This window comes from Notolepis coatsorum (genome assembly GCF_963971535.1).
Source record: "Notolepis coatsorum genome assembly, chromosome: 13".
Classification (NCBI taxonomy): Eukaryota; Metazoa; Chordata; class Actinopteri; order Aulopiformes; family Paralepididae; genus Notolepis; species Notolepis coatsorum.
In genome coordinates this window covers 60,594,028-60,614,804 of record NC_140177.1, presented here as the reverse complement: position 1 = coordinate 60,614,804, position 20,777 = coordinate 60,594,028, and the positions used below count along the sequence as shown (strand labels likewise).

Below are 20,777 nucleotides of genomic sequence, written 5' to 3'. Positions count from 1 at the left end.
GACCAGCAGACACATGTAGGAAGAGGAAGGAATAACACTGGACCAGCAGAAACATGTAGGAAGAGGAAGGAATAACACTAGACCAGCAAAAACATGTAGGAACCCCCCATGTGGTTTGGGGGGCCAACGATTAAAATCTCCTTAATGCAGATACAACTGAGATGTTAATTGTTGGCCCCCCCAAACCACAGAGGCCTGTTTCAGGACATCTCCCTCAACTTTGATACTTGTCATGTATCCCAGAGCTCCACCATAAAAAAACTCTGAGTAATTTTTTATTCCTCCGTCTCATTTAATGCACATATTAAAAATTTCACCAAAATTGCCTTCTTCCATCTTCGTAATATCGCAAAGATTCGCCCCATTTTAACTCTGGCTGATGCTGAAACCCTAATTCATGCTTTTGTCTCATCACGTCTGGACTACTGTAATGCACTTTTTTCAGGCCTACCTAATTCAAGCATAAAAAATCTTCAACTCGTGCAAAATGCGGCTGCACGGATACTAACTAAAACTAGACAATTTGATCACATCACACCAGTTTTGTCCACCCTACACTGGCTTCCTATTCAAGCCCGATCTGACTTTAAAGTGCTACTCCTCACCTACAAAATTTTAAATGGGCTTGCACCGCTCTATCTATCCGATCTCATCTCTCGATACTCGCCCGCTCGTGCTCTGCGCTCACAAAATGCGGGGCTTCTATCGATTCCTAGGGTTAAAAAGAAATCCGCCGGCCACAGAGCCTTTGTCTACCGCGCTCCCTACCTGTGGAACAAATTACCTTCCGTCGCCAGGGGCGCCTGCTCTGTCGAAGCTTTTAAATCCCTGCTTAAGACCCATCTTTTCTCTCTCTCCTTCAACCTACAATCTCTGGGTTAATCCCAAGGAAGTACATGTCCTCTCAAGTTCATGCTCCCCAGATATGGAACATCTCCAAATCCTGTGCCGACCGTACCACCTACCCCGTGAGTTTACCGCAGTCATTATATCCGTCGTGTATATCCACCCACAGGCAAATACTGGCAAAGCGCTGGTGGAATTACACGACCACATCAACAAACAGCAGATCAAGCACCCGGAAGCCGCAACGATAGTGACTGGTGACTTCAACCAGGCAAATCTGAAAAAAGTGATGCCGACCTTTTTTCAGCACATCGCCTGCTCCACAAGAGGGGGGAACACACTCGACCACTGTTACACCCCGTTCAGAGCTGCCTACAAGGCTGTAGCGGCTCCGCCACTGATGGGCTCTGCAAGCGCGAGCGATCACGACTCAATTTTTTTAATCCCAGCATACAAACAAAGATCGCGTGATGTCGTCGTGTCACGTGAGACAAAAAAGTGGTCTGACGAATCAGAGGCCGCGCTCCGTGACGCGTTCGAGGATACAGACTGGGACATGTTTAAAGGAAGCGCCAGTGACGTCAGCGAGTACGCTGATACCGTTGTGAGTTATATAACAACAGTGGTAGACGGCATTGTCCTCACAAAGAAGGCGCAGGTTTTCCCAAACCAGAAACCTTGGGTGGACAGCACTATAAGAACAGCCCTAAACTCACGCACCACGGCTTATAACCTGGGCAGAGAGTCAGGAAATATGGAAGAGTACAAGGCTTCAGTCTACACTCTGCGCAAGGCTGTTAAACTTGCTAAGAGGACATATGCTGAGAAACTGGAGACACAAATGGCACAAAACGACACAAGAGGCTTGTGGAGGGGACTGAAGACAATAACTGACTACAAAGTCAGCGCCCCCTCAATGGGGAGCGACGACGCCTCTCTCGCGGACAAACTCAACTCCTTCTACGCTCGGTTCGGTGTAGACAGTGTCGCCGCTAGCCCTCTGGCTAGTGACGTCACTGGCGCACCGGCTGTTGTGGAGGGGGGGGGGGGGCAACCGCGGGGGGGCGGGGGCGCTCTCTCGTTGTCGGAACACAGTGTGAGAAGAGCATTTATGCAGGTGAACACCAGGAAGGCTGCAGGCCCAGATGGTATAACAGGACGCATACTTAAGTCCTGTGCAAACCAGCTTGCCCCGGTGTTCACCGCCATATTTAATCAATCCCTGGCGGAGTCCATAGTCCCTGCCTGCTTCAAGATGTCTACCATCATCCCTGTACCGAAGAAACCCTCCCCAACATGTCCAAATGATTACAGACCGGTGGCACTCACCTCTGTGGTCATGAAATGTTTCGAGAGGCTGGTCAAGGACCACATTTGTGCCTCTCTCCCCAGTGATATGGACCCTATGCAATTTGCATACAGGACAAACAGGTCCACTGATGACGCGGTCTCCCAGGTACTGCACAGCACTCTCTCCCACCTTGACCGTCAGAAGGGGGGCTATGTGAGACTGTTGTTCATTGACTACAGCTCAGCGTTCAACACCATAGTCCCCACCAGACTGGTGGACAAGCTGATCGAGCTAGGCCTGAGCTCCGCCCTGAGCGCCTGGGTACTGGACTTTCTGAGTGAAAGACCCCAGGCGGTCAGGGTGGGGGGTCAGACCTCCAACACCATCACCCTGAGCATTGGGTCCCCCCAGGGCTATGTTCTAAGCCCCCTGCTGTACTCACTCTACACACACGATTGTGTGGCCAAGTTCAGCTCCAACTCCATAGTGAAGTTCGCCGACGACACGGTGGTGGTGGGGCTGATCTCGGACAACGACGAGAAGGCCTACCGAGAGGAGGTTGAGGTACTGGAACGTTGGTGCCAGGACAACAGCCTGCTCCTGAACATTGGTCAAACCTAGGAGCTGATCGTGGATTATAGGAGAGGACAGCAGGAGACACACACACCACTGATGATTAACAGGGCTACCGTGGACAGGGTGAGCAGCTTCAAGTACCTGGGGGTCCACATCTCAGAGGACCTGACATGGTCAACACACATAGACACAGTAGTAAAGAAAGCGAAGCAGCGCCTCTACCACCTGAGACAGTTAAGGAAGTTCAGAGTATCGGGGAAGATACTCCAGTCCTTCTACTCAGGAGCTGTAGAGAGCATCTTGACCGGAAACATCACTGCCTGGTATGGGAACAGCACGGCACAGGACAAGAAGGCCCTACAGAGAGTGGTGCGCTCAGCCGAGCGTACCACGGGTATTGCGCTACCTCCCCTGCAGGCTCTATACAACAAGAGGTGCAAATCCAGAGCCTGCAGGATAATGAAAGACCCCCACCACCCCAATAACAGCCTGTTCCAGCTGCTGAGGTCAGGCAGACGCCTGCGAACCCCAGCTACTAGGACAAAGAGGCTTAGGCTAAGCTTCTTCCCCCAGGCCATCAGAGCCTTGAACAATGAACATTGAGAGACACAGAAACTGAACTATCCACACACAAGCACACACAAGCACATACACGACACGCACGCTGAGCACGCTCACACACTAGCAGCCACTTTAACACTCATGCCGCACACACGCACACTTATGGCCAGAGGAAAGGCCACTTTAAAGTAGTATAACATCAGGAACAGTGTATTGCACTACTAAAGCTACCTAGCATGTCCTATATGCTCTGTAAATACTAATGTACAGATACCGAGATGGCACACCATGCACCTGTTTATTGCACTGTTTTATTGGATTCTATTAATATGTTGTACCACTGTATTTTTATTGGATTCTATTATATGTTGTACCACTGTATTGCACATCGTCGCGGGCAAGACCAGCCGCATTTCATTGTATACCTGTATGCCGTGACAATTAAAACTCTTGACTTGACTTGACTTACCCTGATCTCACCTGGTCGGGGACTGACCCTTAGATTAATCTGTCTAGTTTAGTTAGGATGTCTATTTGCTCCCTTGTCTGCTTTTCTGCAGACATAGGAGAACCTTTTAACCTCTGTCTCTGTCTCAACCGGTCCCATGGAACAGCTTCATACCATCTTCTGTCTGGCCTGCAGTGCTGAACCCTCTGAGTGACTTCTCCTGCCCCCACGGGGCATACGGCCCTGAGCTATTGTCTTGTATCTCATCCTGTATCCATACGCTTGCAGTAGTTCTATCTATTACTCTATTTCACAATTTTCTTATATACTATGATTCTACTGTCACCATGTATGCATATGCTCACTACATGTATTTATTGCTCCATCTCCGCCCACTACAAACATGGGAACTCTCTAATCCCCTCCTATTGCTAGGTTTTAGTGAGTTTGTCCTTACCTTCGCGTGGGGTATGTCTGGGAGTGTTGCATTTATTTATTTTGCATTTATTTAAAAAAAATTGGACCTTATGGTGTACTTGTTTTGTTCTTGACTTATTGTGATGTTTCTTCTTGACTTGTTTAAAGAAAAAGTGTACGGCCCATGGGGACATTAACGTGTGTTGTCGGGCCTTATAAATAAATTTGATTTGATTTGATTTTGAAGAGGAAGGAATAACACTGGACCAGCAGAAACATGTAGGAAGAGGAAGGAATAACACTGGACCAGCAGAAACAGGAGATAAAGGAATAACACTGGACCAGCAGAAACATGTAGGAAGAGGAAGGAATACTGGTACAACTGCGGTTTGAATGGACTGAAGTGACACTTTGTAACAAGTCAGTTAGGCATTGGTGGAGTATCTCTTTGACAGCTACCATCAAAGTGCCCTTGAGAAAGGCACTCAGCCTCCAATTAAGAAATACCAATTTGTCTCAATCCAGCTGTGTGTGTGTGTGTGTGTGTGTGTGTGTGTGTGTGTGTGTGTGTGTGTGTGTGTGTGTGTGTGTGTGTGTGTGTGTGTGTGTGTGTGTGTGTGTGTGTGTGTGTGTGTGTGTGTGTGTGTGTGTGTGTGTGTGTGTGTGTGTGTGTGTGTGTGTGTGTGTGTGTGTGTGTGTGTGTGTGTGTGTGTGTGTGTGTGTGAGCTGAGTGTGCCTACACGTTTATCTCATTACAAGTGCACAGTCAGGGCCAAATAACCCAGAGATCTACGGTGCTTTGTTACCTGACTGTAGGCTTAATCAAACCTCCACAGGCAATTGTAGCACAAGCTGATTTCGCTCGACTCGACGCACAAATATGGAACGGCAAGGAAGCGAGGAGACATAGATGGATGAAGGGGCTAAAAACAGACCAGGAGCCAGTGTGCTACATAACGTCACATTTGAATAAGTCCCACCAGGTGGCGGCAGACGCAGGTGGATGGAGGTGACAACACTGAACACTCTGCGAGAGGTCAGCTGGAACGCATTCAAGTACTGTACTTTCAAGGCTCTCGCAGATGAACATTGACCAAAATTACACTATAGAGTGATGGAAGTACAGTTTTTCTCAATTGCTTTGGTGCATTTCTCAGATCAGAATAAAAGTTCTCATAACTGTTAGTTCAAATTGCAAATGCTTTTGGACATGCATCAATTGCTTTCATACAATTGTCTGCTGTTTTATAACATTATCATTTGCTTATGTCATGTCAGTCAAAATGAACTATACTTATGAATGCTGAATAGTCATTCTCTATAAAACTAATAGTCCTCATTTCATTGCTTGAGTCATTACATAAAACATTTTTGAACTAGTTGTCAAAATCTGTCAATTGTGGACCATGTTGTCAATCACGGCCTTACAATGGCTGATTTTATTTTATTTTATTTTATTACGGATCCCCATTAGCTGGTGCCATGGCAACCAGCTAGTCTTCCTGGGGTCCACACAAAAAAACATACAAAAACAACCATTCCAAAACAGAATTATTAAAAGCCAGTACTCAACACACAATGAAACTAACAATTACGTAAGGTGGCTAAAATTACATGCAAGCAAAGAAACAGAAAACAAAAAAACAAAACAAAACAAAATACAAAATACAGTGTTAAATACAATTTAAGATTGTTTTTAAAATTGAATATTTTTAAGAATTGCTTTTAGAATGCTCATCAATGTTACTAAAACATCAATTTCACCATACCTTTAAAAAGAAAAGAAAAAACACAAAGTAATCAGAAGAAGTTTTGGATAACATGGCTGCAGCTACACTCATGCATGACATATATTAATTTCCTTCCGGATTATGGCTCCTTTGAGTTTCTTTTTGAAACTGTCCTTGTCTTCCGTCCGTATAATATGTAATGGGATCCTATTCCAGTATGTTATGGCTCTATACATTGCAGTTTTCTTTAGGCTGGTCGGAGGGTGCAGCCAAATGTTGAGAGAACTACTGTAAATTTAATTATTCAATTATAAACAACCAGCACTGCACTACTGCCATCGTGTCATACAAAGCTTACAGTGGGACAAGAACTTGTTTACATTTTGCATTTAGACTTACAGCTTTACTGCAGCACAGCTTTACTGTATTGTAGTGTAAAGTAGTGTTACAGTACAGATTTGCCATATTTACAGTATGGTACTGTACTGCAGCATTTGGGAAGTGGGAAGCACTTATTGTACACTACAGTAATATGGGTCACTGTGAAGCAGTATATCTCATGTTTACTGTACATTACTGTAAGTTTACTCTGCACCACATAGGATTGCAAGACAACCTCACAGAGGTGGAAGGGGGCCCTTTTTACTCCGCAACAAGAGGAAGCCATTTGTGCAATGGTGATTGCAAACAATGCCATAAGGTTGAGAGAGATACAAAGCGCAGTTATAGAGGATGATAATATCTTTGGGAATATTGAATCCGCTTCAATCGCTACAATTGACAGAGTGCATTGAAATGTGCATGAAACAATTGTAGTACTATGTGCCATTTGACCGGAGCGACAGAGTGAAGGAGATCCGTCGCCAGTATGTATAGGTAAAACATTTATGTGTTCTATGCATACTCTAATGTTCAGTGCTGTAAACTGGTTACTTTGTGTAGTGCCATGCAGTACACTTACATGACAGTTCATACTGTACAATATGTTGTCCAAAATGCATTATGTTACACAGGAAAAGTTTTTATAGTTTTTCTCTCTCTCTCTTCTGGGATAAAACGTGTACCAGGGAACCGCTGCACACATTCATATACGTTGATGAGGCGGGTTTCAATCTGGCAAAAGGTACAAGGCGTGGAAGAAATCACATTGGACAGAGAGCAACCATTGATGGCCCAGACCAACAAGGAGGGAATATTACAATGTGTACAGTAATGTGTAACTTACGTAACTGTAGATTTCAAATGGCTGTGCAAATAGTGTATAGTGCTGTCTTGAGCATTTTCAGGTAGTGTCACCAAGATCTGACTTTTTTTGCATTGGAAAACACTTACAGAGTGATCTGTCATAATGAAAACATGACAAAGCCATTTGACTATCTTGTTCATAAAGAATGGTGTCAGGAGTGGGCGGCTACGTGGCGCAGTGGGCAAGGCGCTCGCAACGAATGCTGGAGACTAGGCTCGAACAGGATGCCTCCTGTTCGAGCCCCGCTCTCCACATTGCTTTCAGTTTAGCTGGTCGTCCACAGTAATACACATTGGCCGTATTACGGGGAGGGAAACTGAAGGGTGGGGATTGGGCGTTGTGGACAGCGACTCCTACAGGTCGGTTGGTGCGCCTGCGCAGTAGAATCAAGAAGCGACGGGGGCGGGGCCCCTCCAAAGCCCAGACCCCCGACGCTGAAAGATCGAGCCGCGCAGGTGAAAAGATGCGACGGCTGTTACCTCGAGTATCGGAGGGGACTCGTGCTATGTATGACTTAGTCCACATTGCAGCCGGCTTGTGGGAGGCAAGAAACAACGTTCAAAGACAGGGGAGGGTTGAATTGGACGATATGAAAATTGGGATGGGAGAAAAATAGAAAATGGGAGAAAAAGTGGATAAAAAAAAAAGAATGGTGTCAGGACTTTTAATTTTGATGACACTGACACTTTCATTGACATGAATACTTGCTTTTGAGGAAGGAACTATCCATTTTGAGCAAGTGACATGCTTTTGCAGGTTATCAACTAGGTTTTGCAGTTTGTACTAATTGTTTTGAGAAATGCACTAACTGTTGTGCAAATGTTAAAGGTGATGTGAGAAATGCACCAAAGCGACTGAGAAAAACTATAAATAGGGCTGCTCTCTCTTAGTCAATTAATTTGTCGGTTTGGTCTTTTGTTTTGGAATTTTGGGTGTTTATTTTCCCATGCTGAATGAATAATATGAACGATAATAATATAATAAATAATCTCCTGTGAAATTATGAGTACATCTCTGATAAGCAATACACTATCAACAAAATCTTGTGACTAGAGACAGACACATAGATAGATAGATAGATAGATAGATAGATAGATAGATAGATAGATAGATAGATAGATAGATAGATAGATAGATAGATAGATAGATAGATAGATAGATAGATAGATAGATAGATAGATAGATAGATAGATAGATAGATAGATAGATAGATAGATAGATAGATAGATAGATAGATAGATAGATAGATAGATAGAAAGAGGTGAGTCTTACGGTGTGACAAGGCTGCAGATGATGTAACTGGCCTTATAGGAGTGTTGGTAGACCTGAGGGGGTGAAGACAGTATCAGATAGTCAGAGAAAATATACTTTGTGAGAACACTAGAAGGCAAAACACCCACAACAGATGAACTCACCGGGATCACACTGAATGCCAGGAGCACATGTTTCATGTCTGGAGACACTTGATACTTTGTAGCTTTGTATGTTTCCTGGATGAAGCCAAGCACATGTCCGATGCAATGTTACTTAACAATTTGGTGTCTATAGGTTCAGTACATTTTCCATGAATCATATTGGGGAATAATGCTGCTGTAAGGCGGCACTCACAAACAACTTGTTCTCCACCAGAATGTCCTTCCTCATTGTGTCCACATGAAGTCTGACAACGTCCCCTTCCCTCGCACGGTACAGCAGCTCATAGTCTGGAAATAACACAACAAACCAGAGTGTGAGGGAATGAAAAGAGGTATTATTACAATGACATCCAGCTCCCATGCAGACTGTACTATTCCTCCTGAGCCAATGTTCCCTTTGTATCCGTCCTTTTCCTATTCGTATCCATTCATCTCGGACAAGCTCCAAGATGTTCAATATATGAGGCAACGTGGTGCATAGCATTAATGAGGCAGCCACTGACTAGGTCTGCACCACTATTTGACAGTCTAGTTACTGCGGTGTAGCCAGACAATAGACGCAGATGAGAGTGTATTTGTATGTCCAGGCTGGCTATAGTTGAGGATTGCGTAGTGCCTTGTGTCCATACTGTAAGTGCCTGTGTCGCTGTTACACTGTGTTCTGTGCAGAGACTCCTCTCCCTGAAGAAGCACCACACAGAAAGTTCAAGTTCAAGTTTCAAGTTTGTTTATTAATTGTCACAATAAAATACACATACTTTACGGTGAAATGCTTGGTTCTGTATGAGCCCCAGAGTGTGCTTCATACAGTAAAAAAAAAAGTAAGTAAATAAGTAAGTAAAGAGGAATATACAATATACATATATACAATATACAATACAATATACAATTGAAAGTACAACCTAGGTACAATCTAAGTACAGTGAGTAAAAATGAGTAAACAGTGAGGTACAATGCAGACAATTAGGTACAAAACTTTAAGGTAAGGTGCAAATGCAAATGAGGTATGAATGTAGTGCAAATCTCTTTAATAATAGATACATATAATCAGGGTTGTAAAGTACTTGAGTAATTGTACTTTGTTACAATACTTAAGTACTGTTTTGGGGTATTTGTACTTGTACTCAAGTATTATTAGGTTTGTATACTTGTACTTTTACTCAATTACATTTCAGAGGAAAAAGAACATTTTACTCCTTACATTTAAAATGCAGACCTACAAAGTACAAAGTACAAATCTCACAGGTCCAACTATTTTAATTAGTATATTTGTTTCTCTGGCCGAACTAACGTTAATGTTATTAATCCTGCGGCTGCACTTTATTTAAAAACAGCCAATCAAATCCCCATCAATGGAAAATTAACCCGCCCATACCCATGTTGATTGGTCCTTGTGCAAGACTAGAAAGCGGGGATCTTTGATTAAACACCTGCTATCAGAAGAATAGACAGTCAGAAAAAAAGTTTTTACTTATTTAAAAGTAGACACTTTTTAACTTTTACTCAAGTGTGTTTTTAGCCAGATACTTTTACTTGAGTACGATTTTGAGACGGTACCCATACTTTCACTTAAGTATAATTTCTGGGTACTTTTTACACCCCTGTATAATGTAGTGTTAAAGTGTCTAAAGTGAGTGTTAAGGTGAGTGTTTGTTTAAAAGTGAGTGTGTACATGTGGATGTGTGTGCAATGAGTGTAGATGATGGGTTGAAAGGAAGGCACTCTTCTCTTCATTGTTGTATATACCCACCAATGGCTCATTTCCCTTCACACACTTGTTTCTGTAGCGCATGCAGCAGTTGCGACATGATTGAGTGAGTGACGTTGGGTGCACGTGCCTGTCTGCAAGCCTCTCAAAATGTCTAGCAATGTGCTGTTCCGACACCCTCAGATCATTGCCCATTGGTTCCCTCCGGTCTGTAGCTGTTGTGTCGTCACAAAAGTGTGAGGGTGAAAGCGAAAGTATATGTGAACGGTGTGTGTGTGACAGGGCCTTTCCAACGACTCCAGCCAAGTCTTGCAGCGCGGTTGCATTACATTCATTTCTGATGTAGAGGCGCGTATTCAGCCACGAGGTACACGATGTAGAGGATCGTATGCAGCCACGAGGTACATGATGTAGAGGAGCGTATGCAGCCACGAGGTACATGATGTAGAGGAGCGTATGCAGCCACGAGGTACACGATGTAGAGGAGCATATGCAGCCACGAGGAGGATCAAGAAAAGAGGGTGGGGTTTTGAGATAGGTCAATAAGAACAATGTGCTCATATTCTAGATATAAAATGTAGTACTGCTGGACGGACATGTTGTGCTATCCATTTTAGACTTCTGTTTTGAAGTGTTGTGCTCTCCCAGAAAGAGAAACACCCAGGTTGTTTTTCCTCTTCCCTGTAAAGTGCACGGCCCAAATATTTCCACAGAAATATCTCAAATAGCATGAAGCGCCTTTTACCATCGATGTGCCAGGAGATTGGAGAAGAGTTTCAATATTATCCATGAAGATTCTGAAATGAAGAAATGCTGAGATAAAGCGCAAGGACAAAAGCAGACGAGACTGGCGCGGTACCTGGCTCAGGAAATATCACTTTGTCTAAATGCAGTTTGTGACAACTATTGTGAGACAATGGCATTTTCCAGTTTGCAGACCGGCACAATCCAACCCAATACATATTCATTGCCAATTGTGAGTGGCGAGGGATGCTAACTACACTCCACATTGCTGGTGCAGCTCAGTCCAGCAGGATCAAGTCTAATCAATTCAAGAGAACAGCTTTGTCATGAAGGATCGTGATATTTATTTCACTTGCCCACTTTAGTCCTCTTTTGGGCCCATACAGTTAACAATCCCCTAAAATGCTCAGTACTCGTTTTAGCAGTTATGGACACAATCATATATCATACATCACTTCAACAAATGCTATAAGACAAATACGAGTAGCGCTCCCCGTTACAGATCTGTGTGAAAGACAAGTGTCTTGCCTTTGGGTCTGAAGTGAGAGACTCAGAAAGTGAGTCCAAAGACGCAGAGTGCCAAGGCAAGTGGTGATCAAAGAGTATCAGGGATCAATTATGCATTGCTCTGAATGAAACCCACAAAATATTGATGAGGGCTACTGAAGTACAAGGTCGTTCCCCATTGGATTCCTTATCGGGAGGGTCATTAGCACCAAATGGGAGCCGGCTACATTAATTTAACTCCGACGAGAAACAACGTCACAGAACGGAGAGCCGGTGCTTCATCGGGAGCTGTGAACGCTCTGGTGATGGTGGTGCGTAGAGGACACGGTCATATGGGGGTTGAAGTGATTATATAAATCATGTACATGTAAATCATCTGGGGAACCTTGCAGAGAAGAACAAAAGGACAGATGTACCATGGAGTACGGATAGTACGGGTTGTGTCAAGAGAGGACATGAAGGAAAGGCGTGGTCTTCATGTGTGCCACTGTCGTAATACATATAGAACGGCATAAAATATGGATTACTTTCATCAGGGATATAAAACTTTATTTCACATTACTTACATTACATGTCTCAATGGGCTTCACAGGCCCACACATGTATAACACTCCCTAGCTTAACCACCAAAGAAGATGAGGAAAAGGGGTAAGAAAACTTAAGACAGGCATTTCAATGAGAGATCCCCCCAACTAGGATGGCCAGACATGCAATAGGTGTTCAAATGGCAGGGTTTCCCATTAATTACCTAGAATGTGGCGGCCCGTCTAATTAGTCTAATTAGTCCTGCCACAGTTGTATAATGAACCAAACTTTTTTTTTTTTACAATTTTTTTTAATATAAAGTTTGCCAATAGGGATGTATCAGTAGTATTGGCAGTGGTAGTAGTCGTAATAGTAATCCACTATATTTTTTATTTTCTAAAAAATAAACCACTTCAACACAGGTAACCACTTTTGCTTAATTTCTTTGATGGCTCAAATGTATGCTCTAGTCCAGTGGTTCCCAAACCTCTCCTCGAGGCACCCCAGCCGTTCCATGTATTTGTTAAATTCCACCACCAGCACACCTGATTCAACTAATAAAGGGCTAGTTAAGTTGAATCAGGTGTGCTGGTGGTGGAATTTAACAAATACATTGAACGGCTGGGGTGCTTCGAGGAGAGGATTGGGAAGCACTAGTCTAGTCGATTTTGTGTATTGAGCACAAAGTTCATCATAGATCTAGCCTCTTTATTTTGCTCTCAAAGTGCACAAGATTGATGTATTTAACTTTACAATGTACAAAAAAAAAAGTTACGGGGGACATGCCCCCGGACCCCCCTAGAGGGTCGGAGGTTCACCCCCCATAGTCTCTGAAAATCCTGTGGGAAACACTGAATGGGCAACGACTTGGTAAATAAATACAATGATGTAATAATAATAGCAATAATAAACAATGCAAGGAAAAATATGGAAAGGCACAAGCAACACGTAGGCAGAGACAACAGGGCATACCAACATCCATAGAGATGGCATCAACAACAACCAACGAGTTGCCACCCAGGGTGATCGTAGGGCATCGCAATGAACACATAACTACGTGAGACGGTACAGGACGGGCACAGATAATGTCCACAGAGATAGCGTGGTTAATGTCTGATGGGTTGCCACCCAGGGTGATCCTAGGAACACACCGCTCAGGAGACGAGCGTGAGACATGCACTGGGTGTCAAAGCACAGGCCAGGCACATAGAGCAGAGACAATGGTGGAAACAGATTGTTACCTTGGCAACGATTCACATTTCACTGGCCAATCCCTATTTCACACCGATCCATACTTAATACGACACCAACATATGTGTGGGAGAGTGTGCGTGCGGGGATGTCTGAATATGTGTTTTCGTGTGTGTGTGTTTTCGTGTGTGTGTTTTCGTGTGTGTGTGTGTGTGTGTGTGTGTGTGTGTGTGTGTGTGTGTGTGTGTGTGCGTGCGTGCGTGCGTGTGTGTGTGTTTGGTTGCAACGGACCATTAACCTCATGTGCTCATGAGGTTAATTATCTTGGACCATCTGCTTTGGCCATTGCTGTTCTTTACAGCGATTGGCAGTCTTCAAACATGAGAAACAGACACATTGAGAACACCAAATGGCACACTGCAGAACACCCAGTTCACTTCCAACACGATATGGCTCTGGTGCCATATAACATGCAAATATTCCACACTGAAATAGCACTCACCAGTCTTGGGTCTATGAATAATTTGCGATCTTTTAAACTAAAGTAAAATTGATTTCCAAAAACGTTCCTGTCATTGTCTAAATGTTCTAGTACTCACTGTTTGTTTTGTAGCTAACTTCGTCCATCCATCTGACGACATAGTAGAGTAAAACAAACCGTGACATTTCAATTTCAGCCATTTCAGTTATTGTGCAGCAAAAAAAAGAAATATACAATGTTCATCTAAGAATGACACAGATCATCATGGCCTTGTTGACAAGGCTGTTGATTTGGGCAGATTCTGAAAATAATTCCCAGTAGTTTCCTAATCAAATACCAGAGGGCACTCTGAATTCTGGTCCGACATGCATTTCCACCTGTTACCGCTCAAGGTCAAAGAGGCTATGGACCATATTCACACGGCAGCCATTTTGCTCAGGTTGGGATTCCTTTCCACCCTGTGCCACTGTGTGTATATGGTCAATAGCAAACCGGTGTACATCTGTTTAATTTACGCCACATCCCTACACGTCCAGCATATATTATCCTGTAGCTGTATAGCACACTAGATACAAGCTGGAGACTTATTATGTAGTCGATTTGATCTTGTTGTACTATAGAGACATATTTCACAGCTGGCATTGTTGGATGAATCTGTATATGTATCTGCATAATGTTGGATTATGTCTGTCTGTGGGTAAAATAACTATGCCTGTAACATGTTACTTCCAATGGGTCGCTGATAATGAACATGTGCAGCGAAGCACCCAATTATGTCCGGCTTTAAAGGAATTCTCTGACATTTTCAACTTTAGTTATTAGTTATTGATCTCCACTACAGACACTTGCTGGGAAAGCATGTCTACATTCTACCTTTCAGTTTCCTGTGGCTTGTTAGCATTGTCGTGGCATTCCTCGTTCAAGGCCAAGGGGCACTGCTAGTGGTAGGCTAACATTAAAAAAAAATTAAATGCTAATCATCAACCTTTATTTATTCTCGAAATTACAATTGAGGTCACCCTCATTTTCAATGTAGTCGAGACTTTACAGACATTTCAATGCACACATTTCTACAATATAACAATAATAAATATGAATAGCTATCTACATAGTACTCTCAGTCCAGAGTGCACCACAGCAATTAGTATAAAAAAAAAAAAAATTAACATGGGCATAAAATCAGCACACAAATTGACAAAATAAAAAATTGCATAAACTTCAGACATAAGAATAGGTATAAAAGACAATAAAAGTAGTGTAATGTAGACGTGCAGATTTAAGAATAGGCATAAAATCAGTACAATAGTATAATGTCGCTCGAAGGCATGTGAACCCCCCCGGAACAGTCAGTCCCCCGAACACCTCACACATCAATCCCCACCACATCCCCATCCAAGACACACCCCCGATAAAGCAAGTCATGACCGAAGGAAAACACAAACAGCCCGCGCGGAGTGCGCGCCACTCACACCGCCATGCACGGCGATGGGAATGCCAACCCTAATGATACCAACATGCCTGGAGATAAAAGACAGACGATAAACACCAAGGACAGACTGTCTGCTCACCACTGAGCCATTTGGCATCTGGGTCGTGGACACGAAAGTCTGGTCCAAAGACGTCCTCCACGGTCACTTTCCTCTTCAGGGCGAGACTGTCGTCTTCACCTGTCCAGCGAGTCATCACAGGAAATAATGGACCTATCTCAAATTCTGCCCTATTTTCTTGATCCTCCAATCACAACTGTTGCTTCCCTCAAGCAACCGTTGTGATTGGAGGATCAGGAAAAGTGGGGCGGATTTGAGATGGGTCAATTCAAAAATAAGACTTGCATCAATTAGATACTACTACTTACTATAATCTATACCAGGGGTCAGCAACCTTTTTGACATGGAGTGCCTGTTTGAAATATAGTTGTAACTAGTGTGCCTCAACAATATTCCATGCATCGTAATTTTTTTCTTCTCATAATCAGGTATTTTTAATGATAATTTTTACATTATTACATCATTATTGTTATTGTTATTATTAACAATATTATTATGATGGTTGTATCAACCCTAAATCTGAGTTGGGGGGGGGGGGGGGATGCAATGCAGACAAACAGCTGCATACAGTGCGACCATTTCACTCACATTTGCCCATTCATTTTTGGACACATCACACACCATCGGTGTGTGTACTGTACGTGTGCTGTCATAGCTCCACCTACAGGCCTAATGGAGAACACCAGGAGAACACCAGGATGTGAATGGAGGGTGAATTTGTGAGGTATATCGTGTAAATAAGTTTTGATTGATCGCAAGACTACACTGTAAAAAAAAAAATAATAATAATAAGTTACCAGAACTTAAAAATATTGAGTTCAGTTACTGTGCATTAAGGTTTTCAGTTTTCAATCCATAATAAGTTAACAGAAAAATAAGTACACAACCACATTATTTCAACCTAATAAAACTATGTTTATTGTCATTGTTTTAAGAACACAAGTTGACTTGGTAATACTCACATTTTGAGTAAAAAAAATGGCTTTTAACATGTGCAATGTTCAATGAAATAGAAAAATAAATAATAAAAATTGTTGATTAATCCCACAATGGTGACCGTAATAATGTTTTTGTTATAAGGCTCTGCAAATGTTACTGAATGATGTAGCAATGTATTTCCAGCTAAATTGAAATAATAAACAAATAAAGGGTCTCAATTAAATATGTGGTAGTAAAAAGAACCTGTGGGAGGATTTCAACAAGATAAATGCGACAACAGTGCAAAATATTTCACTATAATATTTCAAAAAAAAAAATAAAAAAAAAAAAACGTTTTTTTTTTTTTTTTTTTTTTTTACTGCTGCCCCCTGTGCCTATGCAAATGCCCCCGCGTGCCTATGCAGGCACGCGTGCCTAGGGTCAAGGCCAGATTAAGACTTCAGAGGCCCCTGGGCCAGATTCTTGTGGAGGCCCCCCCACACACACGTGCACGCACGCACAGTGGCGTTTTTATATGTCACTTTAAAAAATATATAGAATACCGTAATTCCTCTAATAGTAACCCCGGCTTGTATTTGTTTCAACTGTAGTGGATACCAGGCTTGTATTAGGAGGAGGCATGTATAAGAGAGAGGCCTATATATTCGTATCTCTTTTATTTTTTTTACTGAATGAATGAATGAAAACTTTATTTAACAGATTGCAGAATGGGTACAATACAGTACGGCTCAATACACACAATTGTTAAGGCAGGGGATGCAGACCTGAGAAAGACGTTTGTCTTGTTTACATCAGGGTCCCCCATTTTCAATTCATATAGACATTTATGACATACACAACATACATGACATTTATGGCATAGGGACATATAGGTATTTAGTACTAGTACCACTCTTTCGAAGTTGGTTAAGGTTAGAGTTTGTCTTAGAGCGTGACGGGCTGACGGCAAGTTCTTTCGATGGTTAAGCTTAGGCACTCTTTCGAAGTTGGTTAAGGTTAGAGTTTGTCTTAGAGCATGGCGATAGAACGCCAGGTAGTTTGCAGGCTGTTTGACGAGGAAATGGGCAAAGACACAGCTCGTCACGCGATTGGGCAAACATGTCAGTGGCCAATCAGAGAGCGTCAGTCAGTGCCAATCAAAATAAACAAATATTTGGGGCCTCTAGTGACGAGGGGCCTCCAAAAGAAAAGAAAATAAAAGTAAAAAAAATAAACAAATATTTGGGGCCTCTTGTGACGAGGGGCCTCCAAAAGGCCTCTAGTGACGAGTGGCCCCCCCCCCCCCCAAAAAAAATTAATCGTTAATCCGGCCCTGCCTAGGGTTGCCTACCCCTGATCTATACTGTGATTTTCAATCATGAGATTCATATTGTTATATTATAATTAGAGCTGGGCCGTTAACGGCGTTAACGTGCTGCGTTAACGCTATACTAGTATCGCGCGATAATATAATTAACGCATTAATCTAAAAAAATAAATAAAAATAAAAATGTTTTTTTTTACATTTCTTTTTTTTTACCTTTATTTACCCAGGGTAGGTTCGCTGAGCACAGATGCTCTTTTTCAGGAACGCCCTGCTTCACATTCACACAGTTCCATTCACACCTGGGAGCTGCCCAGTACAACCACAGTTGACACCTTTGGCCACTGAGCAACTCCACTGGAGCAGTTGATTCAAGCCATGTCACATAGTTCAAGTTTGAAATGATTCTTTCTGTTTTGCTCCTGAGAGTGTGCTAGATACTGTACTGTACTGGTAATATTATTTATTTGTGTTAACTTCTGAATAAAACAACTTATTAAACACAAGTACATCTTATTGAACATTATTTTGATATTTCATTACCAATTATCATAGCAAAACAGCTTTTTCAAACAGTCTGTAATGCATTTTGGAAACAGGAGATGGGCTCATGGTGTAATGGGCCACCTGGCCTGAGAAACATAAGGAGGAAAGAAAAAGTAAGGACTTACTTCTGGTCATTATTTGGGTAGAACACACATATTTTGAATGCCTTCGGCAGGTTTTTTTTTTTCTTTTTTTGAGACATTTTAATCTAGATTAATCTAGATTAATCCAGGATTGCAGATAGATTAATCTAGATTAAAAAAAATTAATCTATGCCCACCTCTAATTATAATCAATATAAAAATGTGGGTAAACTGAGATTTGTATATGGGTTACTATCCTTCACTACTTCCCTGATTAGGCCTACTGTATAATGGTTCATGACATATGTAAATTCAGGATAGGCGTAAGACAAATCTAGTCACTGTGAAAGATTAATTCAGAGACTTTTAAAGCAATAGGTGTTAGTTTTGAAAAAAAGAAAACGGATTTCTTGCTTTACTCTTACAAGATATATTTCCAATTCATAGGCGGCTGGGTGGCACAGCGGAGATTGCGCGCGTCACCAATGCGAGAGACTCCGGTCTCGATTCCAGGTGTCAGCATTGCCTCCGGCTTGGGCCAGCCGTCATACTAACTCGTTTGGCTGAGTTAGCGGGAGGGAAGTTGATGGGGTGGTAATCTGGCGTTGTGGACAGCGACTCCTACAGGTCAGGTCAGGGCGCCTGCACAGCAAAAGACAGGAAGTGGTGAAGGCAGCGTGACCTCCCACGCATTACACTTCACCAACGAGAGTCCGCGCTGTCAGGTGAAAAGAGAGCCGCTGGCTGTCTCCGCATGTGTCAGAGGAAGCATGTGGTAGACCTCAGGGCTCCCTTGACCGACCAGTAGGGGGCACATGCGCACAACGACCAGGTAGGGGAAGGGGGAATTGGCATAACGACTAAATTGGGATGGGAGGAAAGGCACAGAAAAATCAGGCGGAGAAAAAGAGGATTAAAAAGAAAAAAAGATATATTTCCAATTCATGGAAGCAAACTTTCCATTTTCAGAGAGAAACCATTAGAAAGAAGATGTTCCAGTTTTTCCCCAACACGTTGCTCTGCGGAGGTCACATCACAGGCTGCCTCTTATCTTCCTGTCTCAGGAAGTGGCTCTTCCTAGGACTGTTCCCATCGCATGAGCACAACAATTTAGAAGGGGGTTACAAACAAGAAAGAGACACCTGGCACAAAAGGCAGAGCTCTGCTGATCTGCTGTCATCCACTTGCAGCAGCCTGCCTCGTCTTTCTTCAGCAGGAGGGATGAAATTCAGAAAACAAGAAACTGAAGCTGACAGTTGAACTGCAGGCAACAGAGGAACAGGCTCCGCTTCGTGTGGATGTGAGGGAGCGAGACAGAGACGGTGCGCAAACCTTTCCACTGTCATCCCGTCACCTTTATTCGGGGAAACAACTGCTAGACACATTTTCAGGATGGTTGACAGCACAGCCGCACTCTACATGTCAACAAGCATTCTTCTCCACATAAGAGAATTGGAGGAATAAATACCAAGTTTTGAGGAGAAACTTCTCCAGTGTTTGTAGACCTGAAAGATGCCAAGACATCCATGTGGCTGGCAGGGGACTGCAGGGTAAAGGGGTGAAGCTAATTCCCAACATTCTGCAAATGGCATCTCTGATGCTGCGTCAATTTGACAAATGACTATAGCTATTACTGCATAATCATCTCCATTAAACAAGCCTGAATAGCATTAGACATTAAAAGGCCCATTACCTAGCGAGACGCTGACCTTGCCTCTGTACAAAACTGATATGCAATCTACAACCTGAGTGCTCACCATCTGTACAACCTTGCCCCCTATAAAAAAAAAAGTTATGAAATAAAATTACTAAACTGTGGTATTAGGCAATTCGGAGCCCCAAATAAAAGTGAAAATATAGAATCCCAGGCCCTGTGTCAAGTGAGTTCGTATGGTGGGCATGTCTGGGTAATGTAGAGGTCTAAGCACTCTGTCTAAGCACCACCGCAGAGACCTGGGTTCAATTATCGGAAGTGGTTCCTCCAGTTTGGTCAGTCGTCCCTATGAACACAATGACCAGTGTGTTCGTGGGTGAGGAACCGGTGGGGTATGAGACCAGGTTGTTGCAACAGCAACTCTTAGTGGTCAGTTGGGGCGCCTGTTCAGCAGGAAGGGGATCTGGGGGAGATAGCATTAACCTACGTGCGTGTTACATTCTCTCAGTGAAACTCCTAGCTGTCCGGTGAAAAGAAGTGTCTGGCCACTCCACACTTATCGCAGGAGGCATGTGATAGTCTACACCCTCCCAAGACCGACAGTAAATGGGCATAACGACTTGAGGGCTAGGATACATTTTTTAAGTGAATTGGTATGGTGGTGGGGAAGTAGATTGTTTTATAGTGGTATGTCTCTGACTTGGTGAAATTATGAGTGCATAGTAGGAAGTATGATGACTATAACACTATAACATTTTGTGTGTGTGTGTGTGTGTGTGTGTGTGTGTGTGTGTGTGTGTGTGTGTGTGTGTGTGTGTGTGTGTGTGTGTGTGTGTGTGTGTGTGTGTGTGTGTGTGTGTGTGTGTGTGTGTGTGTGTGTGTACATACGGGGGGTCAGCAGGATGACAGAGGTAACGATCAGGGAACAGATGACCAGGATGACCAGCAGAGAGATGGTGATCCCCTTCCAGTTCCTCTGGGGAGGAGCATTGCCCACCAGGTCCTATAGTACAAACACA

The 20,777-nt window shown here is 43.1% G+C and overlaps 1 protein-coding gene across 1 annotated transcript in view; it reads right to left on the bottom strand.

The window, feature by feature from the left end:
* The window catches only part of LOC311239370 (A-type potassium channel modulatory protein DPP6-like), a gene marked incomplete at both ends in the record, with an annotated part of 214,473 nt that overhangs the window by 69,270 nt on the left and 124,426 nt on the right, over positions 1 to 20,777 (bottom strand). Inside the window, 5 exons of the mRNA XM_084327677.1 lie at positions 8,388 to 8,440; positions 8,531 to 8,605; positions 8,724 to 8,818; positions 15,255 to 15,353; positions 20,647 to 20,761. Coding sequence (XP_084183803.1) covers positions 8,388 to 8,440; positions 8,531 to 8,605; positions 8,724 to 8,818; positions 15,255 to 15,353; positions 20,647 to 20,761 — 437 coding nt within the window. The remainder of the gene's footprint in view (positions 1 to 8,387; positions 8,441 to 8,530; positions 8,606 to 8,723; positions 8,819 to 15,254; positions 15,354 to 20,646; positions 20,762 to 20,777) is intronic.